The sequence below is a fragment of the Drosophila montana genome, unplaced genomic scaffold (genome assembly GCF_035044405.1).
Source record: "Drosophila montana isolate Dmon_TW-CO22-7 unplaced genomic scaffold, ASM3504440v1 contig_2626_1, whole genome shotgun sequence".
Lineage (NCBI taxonomy): Eukaryota > Metazoa > Arthropoda > Insecta > Diptera > Drosophilidae > Drosophila > Drosophila montana.
This window is the reverse complement of record NW_026997490.1, coordinates 886,439-908,335: the sequence shown is the minus strand read 5'-3', so window position 1 is coordinate 908,335 and position 21,897 is coordinate 886,439. Positions and strand designations below refer to the sequence as shown.

At 42.9% G+C, this 21,897-nt stretch overlaps 1 protein-coding gene across 1 annotated transcript in view; it reads right to left on the bottom strand.

The window, feature by feature from the left end:
• The window catches only part of ds (dachsous cadherin-related 1), a 248,825-nt gene that overhangs the window by 75,703 nt on the left and 151,225 nt on the right, over window positions 1-21,897 (bottom strand). The window contains exon 3 of the mRNA XM_064683579.1: window positions 5,972-8,125. Coding sequence (XP_064539649.1) covers window positions 5,972-7,954 — 1,983 coding nt within the window. The 5' untranslated portion in view covers window positions 7,955-8,125. The remainder of the gene's footprint in view (window positions 1-5,971; window positions 8,126-21,897) is intronic.

The window sequence follows — 21,897 nt, the reverse complement described above, 5'->3', positions numbered from 1 at the left end:
CCGCTGCGCCTGCGCCATGATTTTCCAACCATTTTGTCTCACACACACACATACGCACGCACACTTACAGAGAGAGCGAGAGCGGGGCAGAGCTAGAGAGACAGCGAGCGAGCGAGAGAACGCGCTGAATTTCTGAATGACAAACGCTGAATGCGCCGTTTGCCAGCAGCAGAAACAACGTGCCGCAAGTGAGGTGAATTCAAGACGCGCTCTCTCTCTCTCTCCCACTCTCTCTCACTCTCGCACTGTGTCTCTGCGCTACGCTCTGCTGTGGCATTTATGGAATGTGAGCGCACAAAAATGCGTTAAAGGTGTTTATAAAATTAAAATTGTGCAAAACAAGTTGCGTACGCAGCGCAAAAGAGAGCGGGAAAAGAGAGAGAGAGCGAGCGAGAGAAAGAGCGTCCTCAGAGAGCGAGAGAGAGAGAGAGAGAGGGCAGCCTGAGCCCATGTTTAGAAAAAAGTGAATTGATGCAGGAGACAAAGAAAAATTGGTGCACAGCCAACGCATGTGCAGCAAGTGGACCCGCAGGGGGGGCGGCGGCAGCTGTGCGGGGGGCTGCCAAACGCAGAGGGGGCGCGGCAAACCTGCCACTTGCACCCTCGGCACAAACCAGTTCAATGGCATTAGAGGAGAAGCGGCCACATAACTCGCCAAATGGGCTGGCCGCAGTTCGCAGCTAGAGCCCAACTAATATCGTCTGCCCCCCCCCCCTACACCTACCCCTCCCCGCGCAGCAGCTGGCACTTTTGTAATTGTGGGAGCCTCTAAAATGAGATTTACGTAGATTAGCCAAACAATGCGAAATTACAACAACAACAGCAGCGGCAGCGGCAACAAATGCAACTAATTTCAGCGCCGGCTGCTGCAGCAACAACTTTGGCTGCCAATCTGCTCCGCGTGCTGTCCGTCGTCGCCGGAGTGGGACAGGGAGAGGGAGAGGGAGAGGGAGAGGGGGGTGTGTGGGGGGTGCCAGCCAATTGCCAGTCAACTAGCTGCAACATGTAATTGCATGTAATTTAGTGTGTAACTGCAGCAACAACAACAACAAGAACAACGGCAACAAATCCGAAATGACAACAACACGCTGAACAAATTATGTTGTCTTAGAAATCAACTGACTGCTGCGGGGGCGGCTGCAAGGGGGGACTGCGGGGGGGCGACTGCGGGAGGACCAGAACGTAGGGGACGCTTCGCAGTTGGCGCTCCAATTCGTATTGTGCTTGGACTCTCGCTGGCAATTTGCATAATGAGTTTTTAATTTTGTTTTTTTTTTTTTTCATTTCAATATTAATGCTGGCATAGCTGGGGCAAGTTCGTTGCCTAAGTCTTTCGTCTTGCGGCCCGAATTAAAGTGTAATTTGGTCAGCCATTAGATGGCTACCAGGCCAAGTAATAGTCCATCTCGAGGTCGCAGTCAGACTTGGAATTGGAGTCGGCGTCGGCGTCGGAGCCGGAGACGGAGTTAGGCGGCATTTGATCGCCTCTAATTAAATAGCATTTCCGCTCCCGCTCGAAAATGATACACTCGCTGGCGAAATAGGTGTGGCCTAGATGGGAACGGCAATGGACGGACGCGCTCCGTCTGCCTGTCTGTCCGTCTGCCTGTCTGTCTGTGTGGAGGGCGAAACTGAGTCGGGCAACATTCTGAGTTTGTAGGGCACCGAATTTGGAACAAGTACGTGGCATTTGCCATCAATTTGTGGCATTTCATTTGGTTTAACAATTTGCATTATGATCCAAGTAGCTGCCACAAGAAGTGAGTGAGAGGTTCGAGCTCCCAACTCTTAACAATACTTTGCTCTATTTACAGCTAAGCTAGAGTATTTATAGCCATAAAAATTGTGGACTTCGCTTTTTACATGCGAGTTCATTTAATCCATTACGAATAAAGAACTTATTGGCAATTGAGCCTGGGAGCTTGAGCCTGACTTCAGTTACTTTCCTTATACTAAGGGAAAAACTTCCAACTTCTCTAATAGTCAACAGAAATTTAAGCGTACAATACATTGATATCTGTTACGAATCTTAGAATTTGTAGTGTAAGACTTATGCATCTAATGGATTTCTTAGCTTTCTTTTAGCATATTTCTTTGCACTTAGCTCAAGACTTCTCATTAAAAGCTGTACAGCTTTCTGAATAGTTAGGTAAAGGGTTCGAGTCCCTGATTAATATTGTTCTATATAGAAAAGTGAAATTGTTTGTTATTTTTTAGAGCTTCATGATGCGATTTTGAGTACAATAACTGATCAGATATCTTTGCCTTGTCTTTAGGCTAAATTATGGACTTTAATGACAAGCGATATGAATTACTTATTATAATGGCAGAACTTTCCCTGGGAAACTCTCAGGGTGCTGAAAATGTTGTGCTCTGTTAACTTTCGCAGCGCTGCTCTGGCATATTTCTTTGCACTTCCCATCTGGAGCAACCCGCCTGTTCTGCGCTGTGTTGGAAGGAACGAAATTAAAGTCAGCCTCGTCTGCGGCTGCTGATGAAGCTGCAATTATCCTCGATGATGATGGCGAATTCCATTCGCAGCTGCGCTGCCTGGCTGCCTTACTGCCAGGCTGCCCGTCAATCGATGGAACGCAGCGAGTCGTCTCGCCACGCCCCGCTCCACCCCGCCCCGACTGACTGACCGCGCCTTGCGCCCACGTGCAGTGCCAAAAGTCGAGCAAACAATGACGAGCAGCTGGCAAGTATTTGTTGTTCTCACTCGATCGGGCAGCGCAGTTATTCGGCTTGGGGTTTTGGGGCCCAGAGAACTGGGCCCCGTTGCCAAGTTTGTTTTAGTCAAATATTTGGCTTTTTGTTTCAGAATTGTTCGGTTTATTGTTTGTTTGTTTGTTGGCTTTGGCGTTCTCCAGTTCTCTCGTATTAAATATATTACGAACTTTTTTTTTCACTTTTTGGTTTTTTAATTTTCTTCTGGTTTGCGCCATAAAAAATGTTTAGTTCGTCGTCGTTTTTGTGTCTCGGACCCTTTGGAACAGCTTGTTGCCCTTTTTACTTGTTCTGTTTTTTTTTTTTATTATACTCCAAATTCCGATTTGCGTTTTTTTTTTTTGTGTTTGAGGTAGCTTCGACTTTTTATTGTGTTCACAACCACAGATTGGCTTCAATATGAAAAAGAAGTAACCCGAGCACCGAATTTAGTTTTTGTTTTTGTGTTCTGTTTTTTTTTTCTGCTTGCGACCGCCGCTTTTATGATTATGGAACCCCGCGCTCTACGATCCGGCGATATTGCTATCTCTTTCCCAAAACTCAAGATGTGTATCGCAGACTGAATCTGAATCTGAATTTGTTTTTTTTTTTTTTGTTATTATTATTATTTTGTATTTTTGTATTTTTTTCATTTTTGCGTGAGCCAATTATGCGTTTTGTATTTCGTATTTTGTGTTTCTTTCTGTGTCTGTGGTTTATATTTTGCTTCAAGGGCTCAGCGAGGAGGTAGGGGGGAGGGACGCTTGGGGGAGGCGGCAACACCGAGACACAACTGATTTTCTTTCATTGTAATTAAGGAAACGTGACTTTTTTCAGATTTCATCGAAAATTTTGTTGTTGTTGCTGGCGCAGTATTGGCGTTGTTATTTCAAATTGTTGTTGTTTTGGGCCATCGCAGCCTTTAATTTCGTTCAACTCTCGCATTTGCTGTTTCTCTTTCTTTGCAGAGATACGATTTGATTTGATTTGATTTGCGGAAATGTCTACCAGAGCGCCCTGTAATTGTTTATAAGTAGCAAAACTCGAGATTTTTGACTAACTAAGACCAGGAAATACAAAAAATATGAAATCAGCTAACAAGTTGAGTTTAAATACACTTACAAAGCGCTTTGAAACACTAAAAACTGTTGACGAAAAAACACTTAAGGTAGTTTTATATGTAAGTAGAGCATGTATTTGTGGTCAAACTTAAGATTTGCAAAATTAATGATAAAAAGCCTAGGAAATACCTAAAAAATGCAAATATGTTAAATGTTGGCATTTAGAGGCGCTTTACAACACTGAAAACTCAAAACAAACCCGAAAAATACTAATTTTATATATGCTACTTCTATTTAAAAATGGGTTTTATAAGTTTTTTTGTCAACTGACCTAATTTAAGATTTTACACCTAATGAGATTCCGGATTATACATAAAATTGGAGACAAATTCTCAAGCTTACACTTACAAAGCGCTCTACAACACTAAAAATGTTGTACGAAAACGGTAATCAATGTTTTTTTTTTATATGTTACCCGTATTTATAAATTGTTTTTGTTGTTGCGTTGAGTTGAAACTCGTGTTATTAAATTGCTGAGAAGTTTTTTTTTCGGAATCTAAGCAACATTTTAGATGTTTTTTTTTTCATTTCATGGGCTTTTTTCTGCTATTTGCGGCTGGCGCACAGCGAGAGACAAGAGACAAGAGAGGTCACATTTGATAGTCCGAACAAAATCTTGTCGACGTCGTGTATGTATATGTATGTGTGTGTGTGTGTGTGTGTGAAAGAAAAAAAATGGGTGATAGAAAGACAAGAGTCTGAGGCGGGAACTGAGATGGAGACGGCGATGGAGTTGGAGACTGAGACTGAGAGCCGACCAACAACAGCGAACAAAATGCCTTCGTTAAGCGCTAGAAACGGTTTTAGGCCCCGGTTTGATGCTGTTGTTGTTGTTGTTGTTGTTGCAGTTGTTTCTTTTTGGTTGCCCATTTGTATTGTGAGCGGGGAAAAATGTTATAAAAATGTAATTACCCGATGATGAATGGATTAACTACAAAAGAGTGAGAAGCCTGCATTGCTCCGGGTGCGGATGGCAACGGGGTAACGCCAAGGGGGTTGCGGGGACCCGAACATGCTGGAAACGATTTGGAATTCGACTGCCTAAAACAGTTAACAAGGAGGAAATGCCAACAGGTGAGCACCGAAGCGGATATACACTAGTTGTCAAGTGAGCAAAATCGTAAAAAGTAATATTGACTATCGAGAGAATTCAGGCGTGCAATAAATTTGAGTACATAGTCCCAACTATCGATATTTCAAATGTCAAAAGTATTAATTTTGGCCTATCGTCTATCGATGTAATCGTTGTTTTCGGAAATTTCGATTACAATTATCGATAAATAAACTGTAGAGCACATCAGTTGCTGATTATATATATAATTATATAATACTGAATGCCACAACTATCGATACAATCGATCAATTTGCCCATACAACTCAATTAATGAAATCTATCGATATTTAAACCTTAATGTTATTGATATTGATATCAACTATCGACCTCATCGCGCATCGACATTATATAAACGATATAAACGATATATAAGTTTATTCAGTTCAAGTAACTGTAGACGTAAGCTATTATAATTTTGTAGATTTACTGACCACACAACATCAATATTTAGAGCTTGTTTAAAAAGAAATATCGATCGATATCGATTGTAAAACTCATCGACTTATCGCATGAAGTAATTTAGGCTAGTTTGATAGCATTCTCAGTCCTGGGCTTCATCGCACTTCTTTTCACCTCTACCATTTCTTGGAGTTAGGTTTTTTTGTGTATTACAAGCTTGGTTCGAAAGCACAAGTGCCTCTCACCTGAGGTTAGGGTATGCGCATAACAAGCTGTGCACAAATGTGTCTACGAGGCAAAAGGCAAGCGGCATGCGGCAAGTAGCCGAAACGACAGCCGCCGCAATTCCCTACGGATGTCGATGTCTGAGTGATCGGTCAGAAAGTTTTACTCGGACTGAGACTGGGACTGGGACTGGGTAATTGATGCATGAGATTAGCTTGGGTTTCAAGTACGTAGAAAATCCATAAGTGACGCTCGTTGTGTGATTCGAGTCACTAGGCGAGCCGAGCCAAAAACAAAAAACATACAAACAAAATGGGTCAAACAAAAGCTGGTAAATAGGTAAATAGATAGATGGTTATCCAGATACAGACATCTGGTACCCTTGGTAGATGGGGAAGTGACTCACCTTGAGTATACACCTGCCCACGGGCTCGTTCTCGGCGACGGACACGTTGTAGAAGCTCTGATCGAAGATCGGTTCGTTATCGTTGACATCGTGTATGGTGACCAGCACCGTGGCCGTCGAGCTGAGCGGCGGCTGGCCGCCGTCCCGTGCGATGACCGTCAGCTGTGGCACCGGCTCCGTCTCGCAGTCGATGTGCGAACGGGTGGTAATCAGCCCGGTCTGGGCATCAATCTGAAACCATTGAGCATGCGTGTCGGGCGTATCCGCCAGGGCGTAGCTCAGTGCCGCATTGTTGCCCTCGTCCCGATCGCGGGCCAGCACCTGCAGCACCGAGGTGCCCGGATCGGCCACCTCCATGACATTCGCATGGTACACGTCCTGCTCGAACTCGGGCGCATTGTCGTTGACGTCGGTGACGCGCAGGAAGATCGACTTGGTGGCATGCAACGGCGGCGTGCCCTTGTCCGTGGCCACCACGCTCAGCGTGTAATTGGAGGTCGCCTCGCGATCCAGCGGCAGATTGACTATGACCAAGTAGATGCTATTGTCGCGCGTAGTCAATGCGAAGTGGCCATCGCCGCCTTTCAGCGAGACATTCACGTTGGCGTACTCCGTCTTGGAGTCTGGGTCATGCACGGAAATGCGTGCCACGAACTCGCCCGGCTGTGCCGACTCCGAGATCTTGGGCGAGGCATCCTCGCTGAGAAATATAACATTTATAGTGGGCTGATTGTCATTGACATCCGTCACGCGTATGGACACAAAGGCTGTCGTTTCCAGCGGCTGTTCGCCGTGATCCTTGGCCACGACGACCAGCTCGTGCAGCTCCTTGGTCTCAAAGTCCAGCGGCTTGTTGATGTACACAGCGCCCGTGCGCGCATCAATGCGAAACATTTGCTCCTTGTCGCTCTGCCTGCGATTGATCGCATACTCCACGAGTCCATTCTCATCCGCATCCGTATCGGAGGCATAAACCTGCAGCACACTCGTGCCCACGGTCGCGTTCTCTGGCACCGTGGCAAAATACCGACTCTGATTGAAAATCGGCTGATTGTCGTTCACGTCCTGGATGGTTATGTTGACGGTCATGAGGCCACGCAACGGCGGCGTGCCGCCATCCAGAGCTTCTATCAGCAGGCTATACGCAGGCGTTGTTTCCCTGTCCAAGAAACCGCTGATCTGCAGATCGAGGTAGAGCACGCCGTCCCGTTCCCGATGCGAGGACAGGCGAAAGGCATCGTTCACATTGCCGGACACAATATTATACCTTTGCGTATTGTACGGCTCCAAATCCAAATCTCGCGCGGGGAGCAGCGTACGCTTCACCTCGCGCGGCGTATTCTCGGGGAACTCGATGTGCATGGCGGGCTGTGGAAACGTGGGCGCATTGTCGTTCTCATCCCGCACGTCGACCACAACGCGCACATTTAGGCCACTCATGGGTATGGCCACCAGGCCATAGGAGGCGCGGGTCTCCCTGTCCAGCCGTACCTTGGTGCGTATTTCGCCCGAGATGTGATCAATGGCCAGATCCGATTCGACGCCGGGATTGGCGACTATGATGTAGGGCGGACCGCTGTCAATGCTGTCAAAGTCACCGATATAACCAATCTGATGGCCAATGGGCACGCCCTCAAAGACCTCCAGACGACGTTCGTGCTGCTGCTTTTCCCCCGCGCTACCCGCTGCACTGCACCCAAACAGTTGGCTGCAGGAGACTAGGAGCAGCCAAAGCAGCGTCCAGCTCGTGTTGTTCTTCTTGTTGTTGCTGCTGCTGTTGTTGGCGGGTAAACTTGACCTTGAGCTGTGCCGGTTGCGTCGCCGGCATCTGTGAAACATTGTATAATCTTTTTGGGGCGTTCTGGGCGTGGCACGCCGGCTTGTGTTTGCTTTGCTGCTGCTGCTGCTGCTGCTCTTGTTGTTGTTGTTGTTGTTGGAGTTCACAGAACTCGCACTCGAGCTGGAGCTCGAACTCGTATGCATCTCGTTGGGTTTTTTTTGGGGCTTTCTGTCGCTTTCGCTGTTTCAGTTTGTCTGCGTTTGGGTATTCTTCTTCCTGTTTCTGCTGCGTGCTAAGAACCCAACATCACGCTATTCGCATATCACCGACTGCGTATGCCCTACGCTACGTCCAGCAGCAGGCGCCATTTTGGGCTGCAAATGGAAGGAGACAAAATTTTGAAAATTAGAAAATGTTTATTTTAATGTTAATAGTAAATATATATTCTATGCTCTTGTCCTTGACATGAAGCGTTTAACGCATAGAAAGAGACACGACCGAACCCATAATATAGATATATTTATATATATAATCTTGAACTCAAGAATACATTTTTAGTCTTAGCCATGTTCTTCCGTCTGTTTCTATGCAAAGTCTAGTCTCTAAGTTTTTAAAGCTCTCTTCATAAAATCAAGCACAGGTCCATCTTAATGTGGCAAGATGTAAGTAAATGGGAACTAACTGAAACAAACTCCTATATCATATAGTTGCCAGGGGAAAAGCTTTCTGTTATTCCAATATTCTCATCAAACTAAGTAATAACGAGCTTCGAAGTTCTTCCCATATATTTGCACAACTCTTAGTCATACATCTATACGAATATTTAATCTTTGGCTCTCACAATCAACCCGTGTTCTTTCTTGTTGCATTTCAATTAGAAACAAACTACATTTTCTGCTCCTACCGAACACACCCTAATTAATACAAAAGAGTCAGGAATATTACGAACTCGGCTCAACACATGCATAAGTGTCAACACATGGCATTGATTCACCAAGCGATCCTTCGACAAACTGTGATTAAGTACTGGAACCGGGCTTATTTTTCTTTTCGAAAAACAGGGACAAATGGGCGACTATAAGCGTAGAGCATAAACGTGACCAACTAATCGCTGCCCACGCTGCAACGACTTGGTGGACAGTTGGTGGGTCTTTGCGTTAGATATCTTCTTCTTAGGCCCGTGATAGATGGCAACTAATAGACTGATAACTGCACTAACGCGCTTAGCGGACTGATGAAGCTCATCACGTTGATGGTTCTGAGAGCGGCTTACGCATTGTCCAAGCATCTGCAGCACAATTTGAAATTCAAACGAGACAAATGCCGATAGACCTTTGGGGTGGGGAGGAAGAAACAAGACTGGATACACACATAAACTGAACGAGCTGAAGACAAAAGAAGCTCCGGCAGGCAGCAACAAAAACTACCTGCGCGTCCAAAAGGTTCAAAGGCTAAAAGGGTCTGAGACCGAGGCCGAGTCCGACTACGAGTCCGAGTCCGAGTCGGGGGTTCTGCTTGGCTCTATGCTGGTCTGAAATATTAATGTTCTAAAACTGTTGGTAACACACACACACACACACACACGCTCACTCAAACATTTAGAAATCGAACAAATAAAATACAAAACTAAAGTTTTTATTGTATTGAAATTGGATTGGATAGCATGGGATCAGCCAAAGAACAGAAGAAAGACAGTGTGTGTGTGTGAGAGAGAGAGAGAGAGAGAGAGAGAGGGGGCGAGTCTTAACTGCGGCTCGGCTGTCCAGCGAATTCGTGGTCAACAATTTAGTTAACAAGACCATGACTAACACTTTTCATATTCGGCACATTCGAGTGGCCCCGAAAAAAACAAAACAAAAACAACAACAAACAACGCTGTGCGGCGGCTGCTGCAATTTTATAGATTTTTCTCGCGCGATAAGCAAAAAAATACAAAAACAAAAAAGGAAAATGAAAGAAGTAAAAATACTTCAGACGGGCATGCCGCACTAGTAAATACCCTGCAAACAAGTTTGCTATTGAGTTGTAAAACATTCAAGAAAAGTAAATAACAGAAGAAATGAAAACATTAGCTCAGTAAAAGTGGATGAGGGAATGCTTCTTCAAATTATCAGACTGCGGGGCATAATAATTATTTAAACTCAGCATTTCAAAAGTGTACAAGATTACTTTGAACTAATTTTAACAAGCTCGTTTTTAAATCAAGCTGCTAGCATGCCAAGTCTTAAGTTCCCAGCTCTGATTGTGACTGGGATCAAAAGGATGTGCACATAAAAGTAGATGGATAGAGGTGGAAATGTGAGCTGGTGTCTTTTATACTTAGAAGTATAGAATCGCAGCCTTGTCATTAGCTTATTTTCATAGAAATTATATGCTCTCAGATACCAAATACACATAAGAACTGCAACAAGAGATATGCGGTTCACATCCCAAGAATGAAGATTTATTTATGATAAGTTAAATCATTTCTAAGCATAATTCAAGAACCAAAACTATACAAAATTATAAATTAGAAAGAAAAAAGATAAGTCAAACAGTTTAAAGAATTTTATAAACTCGTTTTAAAAATTATGTGCTATTTAGAAGAAAATAACAATAACAATTTAAAATTAAAGAATTTTATTTTATGGAAACTCGTAAGAATTTAACAGATATATATTTATTTTAATTTGGTAATCTACCAATTAAATAGTTAAGACACCCCTCTTACAAATTTTCTCTTAAACTCCAGGGTATAATTATGATTATTTGTTTGTTTCAACAGGCCGTAGCAAATGGTGGAAATGCCCAAAATAGAAATTTGTTAGTTTCACATGGTATTTGGGTTCGTGATGTTCCTAGCGATAGAAATCTAGCATTAAGGGCGCCCTCCAAGAGAAAAGAAAATAAAACTGCCCGCTCATCGCCAGATGAACGCAGGATCAAAAAGAAAGCGAGCAATTAAAAGTGAATTAATAAATAGACTATGCGAAAGGCAATGGCATTGCATGTGTGAGTAGCTTGCCTTCCGCGGCAGAACTCAATTATGTGACAGCTTGAATGCCTGATTGATATAACGTACAGGCAGGGGGGTACAGGGTATGGGGGGCAAGGCAGGCTGCGTGTCCATCAGGCCTCTAATAACTTAATAATGATGGTCCGAGTACCTTCCTGGAAACGCAGCCATGACATGAAAATGTAATTTAATAAACTGCAAACCGGGTTGAAAAATCGAAAAAAGAAAAAAAAAATATGAAAAGCACATTAGACATGAACCCCCGGTTCTGGCTGGGGCCAGGCTTGACACTTGACGGCGGCCCATACGCAAATTACCTCTGCAAGATCGAGGCTTGGGCTGCTGCTGCTGCTGCTGCTGCAGCTACTGCGGAAATGTCAGTTTGATTTGCACTTGTCATAAGTTTAGATGAACTGCTAATACCCAAACACATTAGAAAGCGCACAGAGCGCAACTGGTTGCGTGTGTGTGGCTCCAACAACTCGGCTCCACTCGGCTCCACTCGCCCCGCGGACTGTGCACTGTGCCGTTGTCTAATATCGAATGACAAACATGTAATTAGACATATTGTAGTTTTGGCTTTGATTTGCCTGACCGTCTCATAACTTGGGCATTAAAAAAAATATTACTTTTCCCAGGACTGTGTTCGCCTCTTTTTTTTCTACTCTTTTTACGAGCACAAAAGCTCGTAAAGGCTGTTCGCGTTAATAAAATCTACTTAATGGCAAATAAAAGTTACAACAAATACTATATAACCATAACCCCATCAGAGTGGGGTATACACACATATACGATATTAAAGAAAAAAAAACAATAACGAAAAGCGCATAAACTTTACGGCTCAACTAATTAGCCAAAGGGGGGCTGGCACAAAACTGACAAAGGGAGGAAAGAAAGAAAAGCCACAATATTCTCAACTCTCGACTGCTGTGCACAGTGGACACTCGCCTGGCATTGCTCTGATATCAAACGAACATCAGACGCAAAAGCAGGCGCTTTTTGTGAGCGTCCAAGCATGGCCGCCGCAATTCGGGGCAGCCAAAGGAGCCGAGGCGCCTCCGTCCAGCTGCCAGGCAGGAAGCGGCCCAGAGCGCCGCGTACAGTGCTTAACATGAGCACTGCACATGTTTCGAGTGCCTAGGATTCAATTAATTGCTTATAAAAACCAGAAGAAAAAGACTCTATTTTGGTCTGCCTTTTAATACCCTTACAGATTTATGGCAGATATAAAATATGTTCATCTGATCTGAAGCAACAGCTCGTGAAATAGGCGGGCAAAAAGTGCATTGCCAAAATATTGAAAGGGGTCGTCCACATAAGCATTCAATTTACAAGCAATTTTCAGTTGGGTTTTCTGTCGAAAAGCTAGACATGTAATAAAAATCTATTGGGAAGATTAAATGCCCTATATATTTGTAAAAAATATGCAAGATATTGGGCAGATTAAAATGCCTTGCATAATTATAGATCATATGCAGTATATCGCTATGCTTAGCACAGAGCAGTTTATCTTCCATGAGCTCTATTCTTAACCGATTATTCCTATATAAGCTATATGTTATGACAGTTGTGATAAAATTTAAGTGAAGCTTATCATCCCTGAGTGGGATAAAGATAACATGAAGAATAAAAAAGGTTTATCATTCAGAAAACCTTTTTGCTAGATCGATCGATCCTATGACAGCTATTTGATATAGTAAGCCGATCAGTTCGGTTCTGTCAGAATAAGACCAGCAATTATAAGAAGCAGCTGTTAAAAGTTTCATAAAGATATTTGCACTGAGATCTTAGTTCATAAAGTTAGCGGAAATGTCCTTCTCCTGGGGAAAGTCCTACTATATATATTATATTATACTCTATTCCCATTTAGTTAGCTATATATTAATTGAATACTTATATAACTATGATATATTATCGGGAATTCCTTTCTCCCGGGGAGAGTCCTTGTCAGTGCAACTAAGAGGATCTCGCTCTTCGCTCTTTGATCACATCCAAATATAATTTATGGCTTTAGAGTTGTCTTGTTCAACGCGTTACATATGCCTTAACGCAGTTACAATACCCATTTAAAGGGCATTAAAGAAACTTCAACTTGTACAATTAAAAAAGGCAAAGAAACGAATCAGATAATCAACTTGTCGTCTGTTGTTGTCGTTGTTGTTGTTGTTGCTGTTGTGTATTCATGATTTAACTTCAAATTATGCAAAATTGTTGTCTAAAACCGGCGGCTAAGTAGGTGGTAAGTAGCGCTTTAGAGCGTGTTTAATTAAATGTTGAGTAATTTATGAAATGTACGAGATGGAGCATGCCCAGTTGCCCCTGCTCACTGAAGTGGCCAGTGACAGTGCCGGGCAGCGGGGTGGGGTAGTGAGGGATGGTGCTCTTGGTCTTGTGGGGGCTGCGGTTGTTAATAAGTTATTTCTAATGGCTTTCTAATTGCCGTACACGATACATTCGAGACAGTCGCGTTGGACTCGTGGCATTAGCCATAAGCAGTAACATTTTAATTGTTTGCATATTAATTGAGCTCATTTAGATGCAAATCTGCGGCGTACATATGTGCATATCGTCTATAAACTGAGTCGCTGTTGATGGCCAGCCGAGCAGCAAAAAACACGCAGACATGCAGACGGACGGTTTTCAGAAAGCGTGAAGTTCGCATGAGATTTTCTGCAAGAAAAAGTGCGAAAATGCAAGTGAACGCAAACGGCCCAACACCTAAACGCTTCAGCTGACCAGCAAAGCACGAAACGGTTTTCCATTTTCATTTAAAATTTTCACCATAGATTTCGCTTTCAAAGGCAAAAATGGGGTCTATCTGTGTCAGGTTGTGATATTTGGAAAATATAAGCGAATAAACAATATGTTTCCGAGAGATATAGGGATATATATTAAATTTTAAAATAGTTTTACTGCATGCGGAATTATATTCATATTAAGAATTCTCAAATAAACCCTAGAAAACTTAACTGAAGATACTAGTTAATAAACCTTTATCAGGTTATCGATATTTATCCATATGAAAAATCGATTTTCGAAATTGTCAGTAAATCGATCGATATTTATGCGTTTGATATTCAATCATTGGTATCATGTTATCGACAGAAGTCAGTTTGACTTATCGATTGTTATAAATGAGCTTCTTGGCTTATCGATAGTTTGCTTCGTCGATGTCTTTGTTAGCAATTTATCGATTTTTGTCTATGTAAACAATCGATATTTTCTTAAGGAGAGTTATAATATCGATTTTGCGCTAAGTTTGCATCATGTTGACTAAGAAATCGATATTTTTCTGTATCAGTTATCGATATTCATCAGCCTAATTAGAGAACTGCCGAACCTCTTCATGCAATAACAGTTAAATATTGAAATTTAGCCAGGTACACATAACTATTAGCTAGAAAAGCGCCCTGTTATTGCAATTTTCTCGTAATTAGCCTGCAATGAAAATGGCAGAGTTGTCGGGAAAAAAGAAGCAGAATGGGGGGCAGCACACAGGTTCTCTGGGAAGCAGCAAACAGTTGATCTGCCTATATTTAGCATTGGCATTGGCTCTTTTCATATTAAAGTGCCATTAATTAGCGGCATTTATTATATTATTTATCATATCTTATCGGAAAACAGCGTCCGTCAAGACGTCAAGTGCACCAATTCCCAAAGTGTAAGAAAATATGAAATGACGCTCACACAGATTACAGATTGCCCGCCGAACTGAACCTGAAGCTGTAGCTGAACTGGAATCTGAATCCGAATCCGAATGGGCTGCAGCTTGTCAAGTGTCTGTGTCTTCTAATCTCGACTATGTGTGTGTGTATGTGTGTGTGTGTGTGTGTGTGTGCTGCACCACCTGCCTTACCTGCCCCACGTTTGTTTGCGCTACCCATTGCGGTTTATGGGGCTGCGCCCAGTAACATCTTTCACAAATTTATATGGGATATTAATAGATTTGCGAGAACCGGAAGCTTCGGGCAGCAGCAAAGATCTAGCTATAAGGAGCGTGTTTATTTATTTGTATTTTTGTTTTCGTTATTTTTCGGGGGTAGCCAAAAGCATTTAGCAATTATTGCCATGGTCTGTGTGTGTGTGTGTTTTTTGGCCATTGTTTGGCCACGTTTTATGGCCCATCATAAAACTGCAAATCAGCCAGCGAGAAGCTAATCTCGCAGCGCGTTCATTAACCCGCACGCGATGCCATAAAAAAAAAATTAAATACAAATATGTTTTTCAATCGAAATCGGAAAATAAAAATTGGTAACATTTCGTTATATTTATCGCGCTATTGAGCTGCGACTAGCTTGCCTCCATAAAGAATGCTGCTCCCATTAAAACAATCAAATTATGTAGACCGAGTGTTTATGGGCTCGATGTCTCGATGTCTCGATGTGGCCACAAATGCAAATGCAGACAAAATGCTTTGCCACACCGAAGCCACAAATACACTTGCTACAACTGTTTTGACGGGCAAAGTGCCCTGCTTTACGATCGTGCTTGTTCTTGTTATAGTTGTTATGGGCTTAATCTTGACTAAATTTAATACCTCTTCGTGCAATATAAACACACACACACACATGATTGCTACGTGGCCTGGCAGCACATGTGGGTCATAAAACCAAATTCCAAACTAAACTTAATCGAACTGAATTAAGTCAAGCTGCACGACTAATAAATACTCTGAATTAAATCATAAACATTTGTACACTAAACACATATACATAAGAAAATATATATAGTATTTATATATGTATATATATAATATGTATGTAGCGATCGATCTTTAATAGTAATAGTTGGGTTTTTATTCACATCTTAATGGTACAATGATACGTTTCTTCTTATTATACTCAACGAGATCACACGCACATCTCTTTACTGCTAAGCCCCGAACCCGAATCTATTCTCTATTATCGTATGCTCCTGTTAACATCCCTTCTGTTACGCTACAGGCTCCAATCGATATATATATATATATATATACATATATCTGGCAGAGTTATATATATGTATATATATATACTTATGTGATATATAATATTTATTCATATTCTCTTTACCCAGACACACAAATGAATACAGAGCAGCCTCAGAAAGGTGTATCCAAACCAGATTTTGATTATCTAGATTCAGCCTTATTTCTTTATTAAATAAGTTTGTCGTATATTAGGTTACATTCAAAATATATTCAAATATAAAAATTTATTTTCTGAAAGCCAAAGAACGTAGCTTTCACAAGAGTAACATCTTTGCCAGCCGAAAAAGACGAATGCAAGTTAATGAAGTATTAACTTAAAATATTTTTTTTTACCAAAGTTTTAATATGAGATGAAATTCAAAATATATTCATTAATTAAAAGTAAATGTTCTTAAAGCCAAAGAACGTTGTTTTTACACATAATTGCAGGCGTATTTATCTAAGGCCTTATTTCAATATAAGGCACAAGAACTTGAACAGACAGACGCGCGCGTCCAAATCGGCTCGTTTTCTGATACTGCTCAAGAATATATATATACCTTATAGAATCGCAATTAACTTCTTTTATGCACCACACAAATCTTAGCAAATAAAACTCATAGAACAATTAAATAATTAAAATTAAAAAATTAAATTTCATTACAAGTTCGTTGCCTAAGTCTTTCGTTTTGTTCAGCTCTAATTTCAATTGATTTTCATTTTTAGCCTGGAATAGTTAACTTGTATAGTAAATAATCAGAAAAATGAATAATTAAGTGTCATTAGCTGTTCTAGTCGCAGCTCTAAATCCCGATCCAAAATCCAATAAAACATCTCTATATAAGTTTAATGTTCTCTTGTCCCCCGCCCGTTGCAAGCAATTTGCCAACTCAAGCGGTCGCCTTTAATAGGCAAATGCACATCAACAGTGCCTGCAAACTGTAACTGCTCTGAAATTAACAATGTTTATTGTTTTATGCCTTTTAATACGCATAGAGAAAATATTTATGCGTAGTTAGCACGACCGAGCAGCCGCGGGCACAAACTCAATCACAATCCAGCATAGAGGCAGGCAGAGCCGGGCCGCAATCTCTCTCTCTAGCTGTGGATTGTGGCGGATGAAGACACTTGCACAAAACGATGAACATATTCCAAACTTAATCGCAGGCTAGCACATTCGTATGTCCGCGGTGCCAACTCGCATGAGACTCAACAAAGAAATTAGCGCTGAGCTCAGGGCAAGAGCCGGGCGGGTGTTTAGTTGTGGGCCTGCGCTTGCAGCAGCCAGGAGCAGGTGGCCATGGCCTAGGCATTGTATATGTTGGCTGCGGGGGGTCAGCAGGGGGGTGGTGTGTGTGTGTGTTGCATGGAGCTTGGTGCGTTGCTTTAACCGAAGAGCAAAGCTGAAACGTTTCCACGTCTAATGTAATTTTCTTGGCACGGTGCACGAGACGCGCGTGTGGTCCGCAAAAAGGGGGCAGCTGCTGGCCTGATGCCTGTTGTGCGTGCCTGTGTGTGTGTGTGTATGGGGCCGGGCAAAAATAGATTAAAGCGTAATTTTTGTTTGTATAGCGCTAAGCATTGCAGCAATTAGACAGGGGGAATGGGGCACGGTCGACGTCTTCGGCAATTTAAAGCGCATTAAATTGCGTTTTGCAAGTTCGTTGCCTAAGTCTTTCGTTATGTCGCACCGCATACGTCACAGCAATCGCAATCACCCGCATCTGACGCACCGGCGCATAAAAATGAAAAGGAAAATGGGCAAAGAGTAAAAGAAAAACGAAACGGTCGCGCGAGTCTCGACCGTTAGCTGCCATCCAAATGCCGCCGCCGCCGTCGCCGCCGGCGCTGATAAGGCAAAAATATGCAGAGCAGCAGCCGCAGCGCAGCAGCAGCAGCCGCAACGGCGAGCGTTTTGCTGTGAGAAGCATGGAATGAAAATGGGAAATGAAAATTATATTTTGTTCGCTTTTGCTGCCGCTTGCGCCTTTGCCTTTGGTCGCCGCCGACAAACTAGAGAACTCGGCGATCTTTTGTTTCACTCCCCATCTCTCTCTCACACTCTTTTCTCTACGCAACGCATTGGAAGGAAGTGTAAATTAAGGGCCATAAAAATACAGAAAACCCCGCGACTCGCTGCAGCCCATTGTTAGCCCAAATTTCAGTTTTTTCAGTTAGCCTCTTAGCTTGCCTTAATGTCAAGCTATTTTGGCTTTTAACAGCAGCACGAAAATTGGTTTATAAATGCCTGCGCACACCACACACACGCACCGACTTTTTGTAATAATTTCATATAATTTTCAGTGGAAAATTTAATGCACTTTAATGGCAACAAGCATTAAAAAATCCGAGCACGACGTCCACACTTCCTGCATTCTTTTTTTGTTGTAATTTTTATTACACCCCGAAAATAGACCCAAAAAGTAAGCCCTACATAAAATTAGCTGTTGGGCGTTTAGAAAATACTTGCAGGTCTCTAGCTGTCAATTTTCCGGGAATCCGCACGTTTGGCGACACTTTGCGCAGGCAGCTCACGTATTGCTCGCAAAGATAACGATAACTCACAGTTCAAATGGCCTATTGAGAGATTTACGCACCGATATATCTTTATGAACACAGGTAAAAAATAAAACGAACCAAAACTCGAATTTTTCAATACGAAAATCCAAGAGCACAACCTTGTTGGTTTTTCACATTTTCCTCACACAACATTTTTTCTTCTTTTTTTTTTTGGAACCAAAGGCAAAGCGGCAATATGAAAAAACGTTTGAGAAAGAGCAGAAGAAGAAGAAGAAGAGAAGGAAACAGATGCATGTAAAGAAACAGCAGCGGCAAAGTGTGTGTGTTTTGCTTTTCTACCTTTTCATTTTGTGTACATTTTGTGTCTACCGTGGCTCTGAACATTTAACGAGTCAACTTCGATTACCAATTTGACTATTTCAAGTTGTTTTCCTTGCTGCTGCAGCTGCCGACGCAGTTGTTGTTGTTGTTGTTGCTACCTTTTACTTTATTGAACATCTAATTAGGCTGCGTAAGTTGCGCTAACTAATCAAACAAATCTGATGAGTACTATGCCTGTTTATTTAAAGTACAATGCGTACTCTGATGAATACATTGAGTATAACTTTGCGCACAATGCGTATGTTGAAGACTACTACGAGTAAAAGTGTGTGTTACGACTAGTATTATGTGTGTATTACTAATGAAAGCTGTGCGTGTTTCGCTAAGTACTGCGCGAGTACTAAGTGTACTTTTCCGACTTTTATAAATACAATGCGTACTCGTACGAGTGAAATGCATATTTCGATTAGTACTATGCATTCATTGGAGTACAATGCGTACTATGCATATTTTTTTGAGTCCTATGCGTATTTTTATGAGTACATTGCATACTCTTATGTATAATTTACATAATTTGATGAGTACTAAGAATACTTTTCCCATTACGGCGCAACTCGACTATTTTTTTCAAATTTTTCCTGATTTATTCTTTGCTGTAGTTGGGAATAACATGAATTATCTGTACAACCATAACGATTTGGGCAGCAACTGAAGCTGTTGGGGCTTTAGAATAATTTCGCGTTCAAAAATGTCACATGTGTCCTTATGTATTATTTATCCTTTTTATTCTCTTTTATGCTGTGTTTTTCTTACATTTTGTGGCTAAATGCTGTCAATATTTTTCACCAAAGGCGCAAACAACAAAACTTGCTGCCTGCCACTGCCACCAAATGCGATGTTGAGTCGATTTGTTGTTGTTCTTGTTGTTGTTGCTGTTGTTGTAGCTGCTGCTGCTGCTGCTGGCCACACGGCCAAAGCGAGCCAAAAGAACTCGTTTGACTTGTTGAACAATATTTCTTTTCGCCTTTTTCTGGTTTATTTCTTTTTGTATTTTTTTCTTTTGATTATATATTTTTGGTGTGTGTATTTTTGTTGTTGTAGGGTGCACAAGCACACACACATACACACACACACACACAGAAACACATACACAGAAAAACGCGTGCACACACGGAAATTCTTGTGATTTAATTAAAATGCAAATATTGCAATTTTCTTAACATTCGGCATTTATTGACTCGCAGCCCACTCCGAAGTTTTCTCAAACTCAGTCAAAGACTTGAATTCAGATTCGGTTTTTTTGTTGTTGTTGTTGTTGTGTTTGCAACTCTTTTATTTTACATTTTTGCTGCACGGCGAAAGACGAAAACGGCGACGACGACGACGACGACGGCGACGGCGACGGCTGCGGAACCGCGACGAAAACAAAATAAAAACGCGGCGACAAACGCCAACAGATGGGAGTTGGGTGGGGGTCGGTTAACGCGGGGCGGGCGGAGACGCCTTCTATGGCTTAGAATTTATGCTTAGATTTTCTCGAAGAATGGAAATTTCGTTAGCACTTGTTTTGTGCCGCAGTTAACGCTATTCGGCACTTGTCTACACTTGCACTTCGATATCGAGCTATCGATATCGTTTCTAATACCGATAAACGGATTCTTGAAGCTGTGTTGTTGCGAGCACGACGACGACGACGACGACAACAACGGCGACGGCGACAACTGCGACGAGAGTTGCGTTAATCCGTTCGCTGCAATTGCTTAATGTTTCTGCGACGAAAACAAACGACAGACTGAATTCTCAGCGCTGGCTCTCTTCGCGGCGATGCCCGCAGCTCACCTGTGGTCAAGTGCATGCGGCAAGCGTGGTGAGTGAGTGAGCGAGAGAGAGCGAGAGCTTGTGTGCGTGGTGTGTTGGCGGCGTCTGGCAACTCACCAAAAGTGGTTTGGTCGGTTTATTTTGGCCACACTGAGCCAAAGGCTGGAGCTCAGCATCTTGGTGCGCTGCACAGCACGCGGTAGTTTCTTGGCCTGCAACATGGCAATTGCATACGAATGCCAAAACGGAGACAGCAGAGGCTGCAGCAGCAGCAGCAGCAGCAGCGGTGCAAGACAAGAATTTTAAAAGGCAGCAACACACCACACACAACAACAACAACAACAAGAACAGCTAAGAAGCCAGCGACGACAGGTCCACAATTAGCTACAAAGCACCACAGCAGAAACAGCAGCAGCAGCAGTCGGAGAGAGAGCGGCAATTCTTTGCTCAGCCGCGTTCTCACTCATGCTCTCTCTCTCTGGCTCTCTCTGCTGAGCACCCACACGCACTGTGTTGGCGATAGTTCGTGCCTGAGTTCGTGCTTAAATTCGTGCCTCAATAAAAGCATAAAAGTCAAGTCCAGCAATGCATCCAACGCCTCGCCAAGTGCTGCCCACAAGAATCAGGCTCAAGCTCTGGCTGAGGCAGCGGCAGCGACAGCGGCTGCGGCATGTAAATTAGCTGCACAAAAAAAAAGAGCGAAAGGGTGATAGATAGACAGAGAGAGAGAGAGAGAGAGAGAGAGAGAGAGAGAGAGAGAGAGAGAGAGAGCGAGCGAGCGAGTAACAGAGAGCGAGGCAGCACATGCGAGCATAAACCGGTTTGAGCGCTCTCCGCTGGCTATGCGCGCTCCCAGGCCAGCGCTCACCTGTGTACAAGTTCACTTTGTTGTTGTTGCTGCTGTAGTTGTTGTTGTTGTTGCTGTTGTTGCTGTTGTTGTTGTTTGGGCTATGTTTGCCGCCGAGTGCAGTGAAGTGGCCGAGTGGAGTGCGCTTTGGCGTTGAGTGTTTGGTATGCTGAGCTCTGCACCGCCCCCTGGTACCCCTTGCCTCCTGTTGCTTTTGCTGTTATTGTTTGTTGCTGCTGCTGCTGCTGCTGCGTGGAGTGCTCGCAGCCCAAATTGGGCTCAACAACAACAACAACAGCAGCAACAACAATGCGCATTAACAGCAACTTTGTTTCTTACGCAACATGTGCGAATTTGGCGCCCCCAACAAAAATAAAACAACAAAAAAAAACAACCACAGCAGCCTGAGCCTAAGCCTGAACCTGAGCCTGAGCCCAACCCAATCCAGCGACAAGCTTCCAACTTCTTAGCAACTTCTAGCCCCAGCTCGGCTTGTGGCCAAAAGGACCACCATAGATCCCATAGTGTAGATTCCGATTCCGCAGAATTCTCAAGCATTCGCCAATTCTGCAATTTGTCTGGGAATCGTACACGAAATGTGCGTGCCATCGTCAGTGTTTGTTGTTGTTGTCGTTCTTGTTGTTATTGTTGTTGTTGTCGTCTCTCTGTTGTTGTTATTATACCCTGTTCTGAAAGG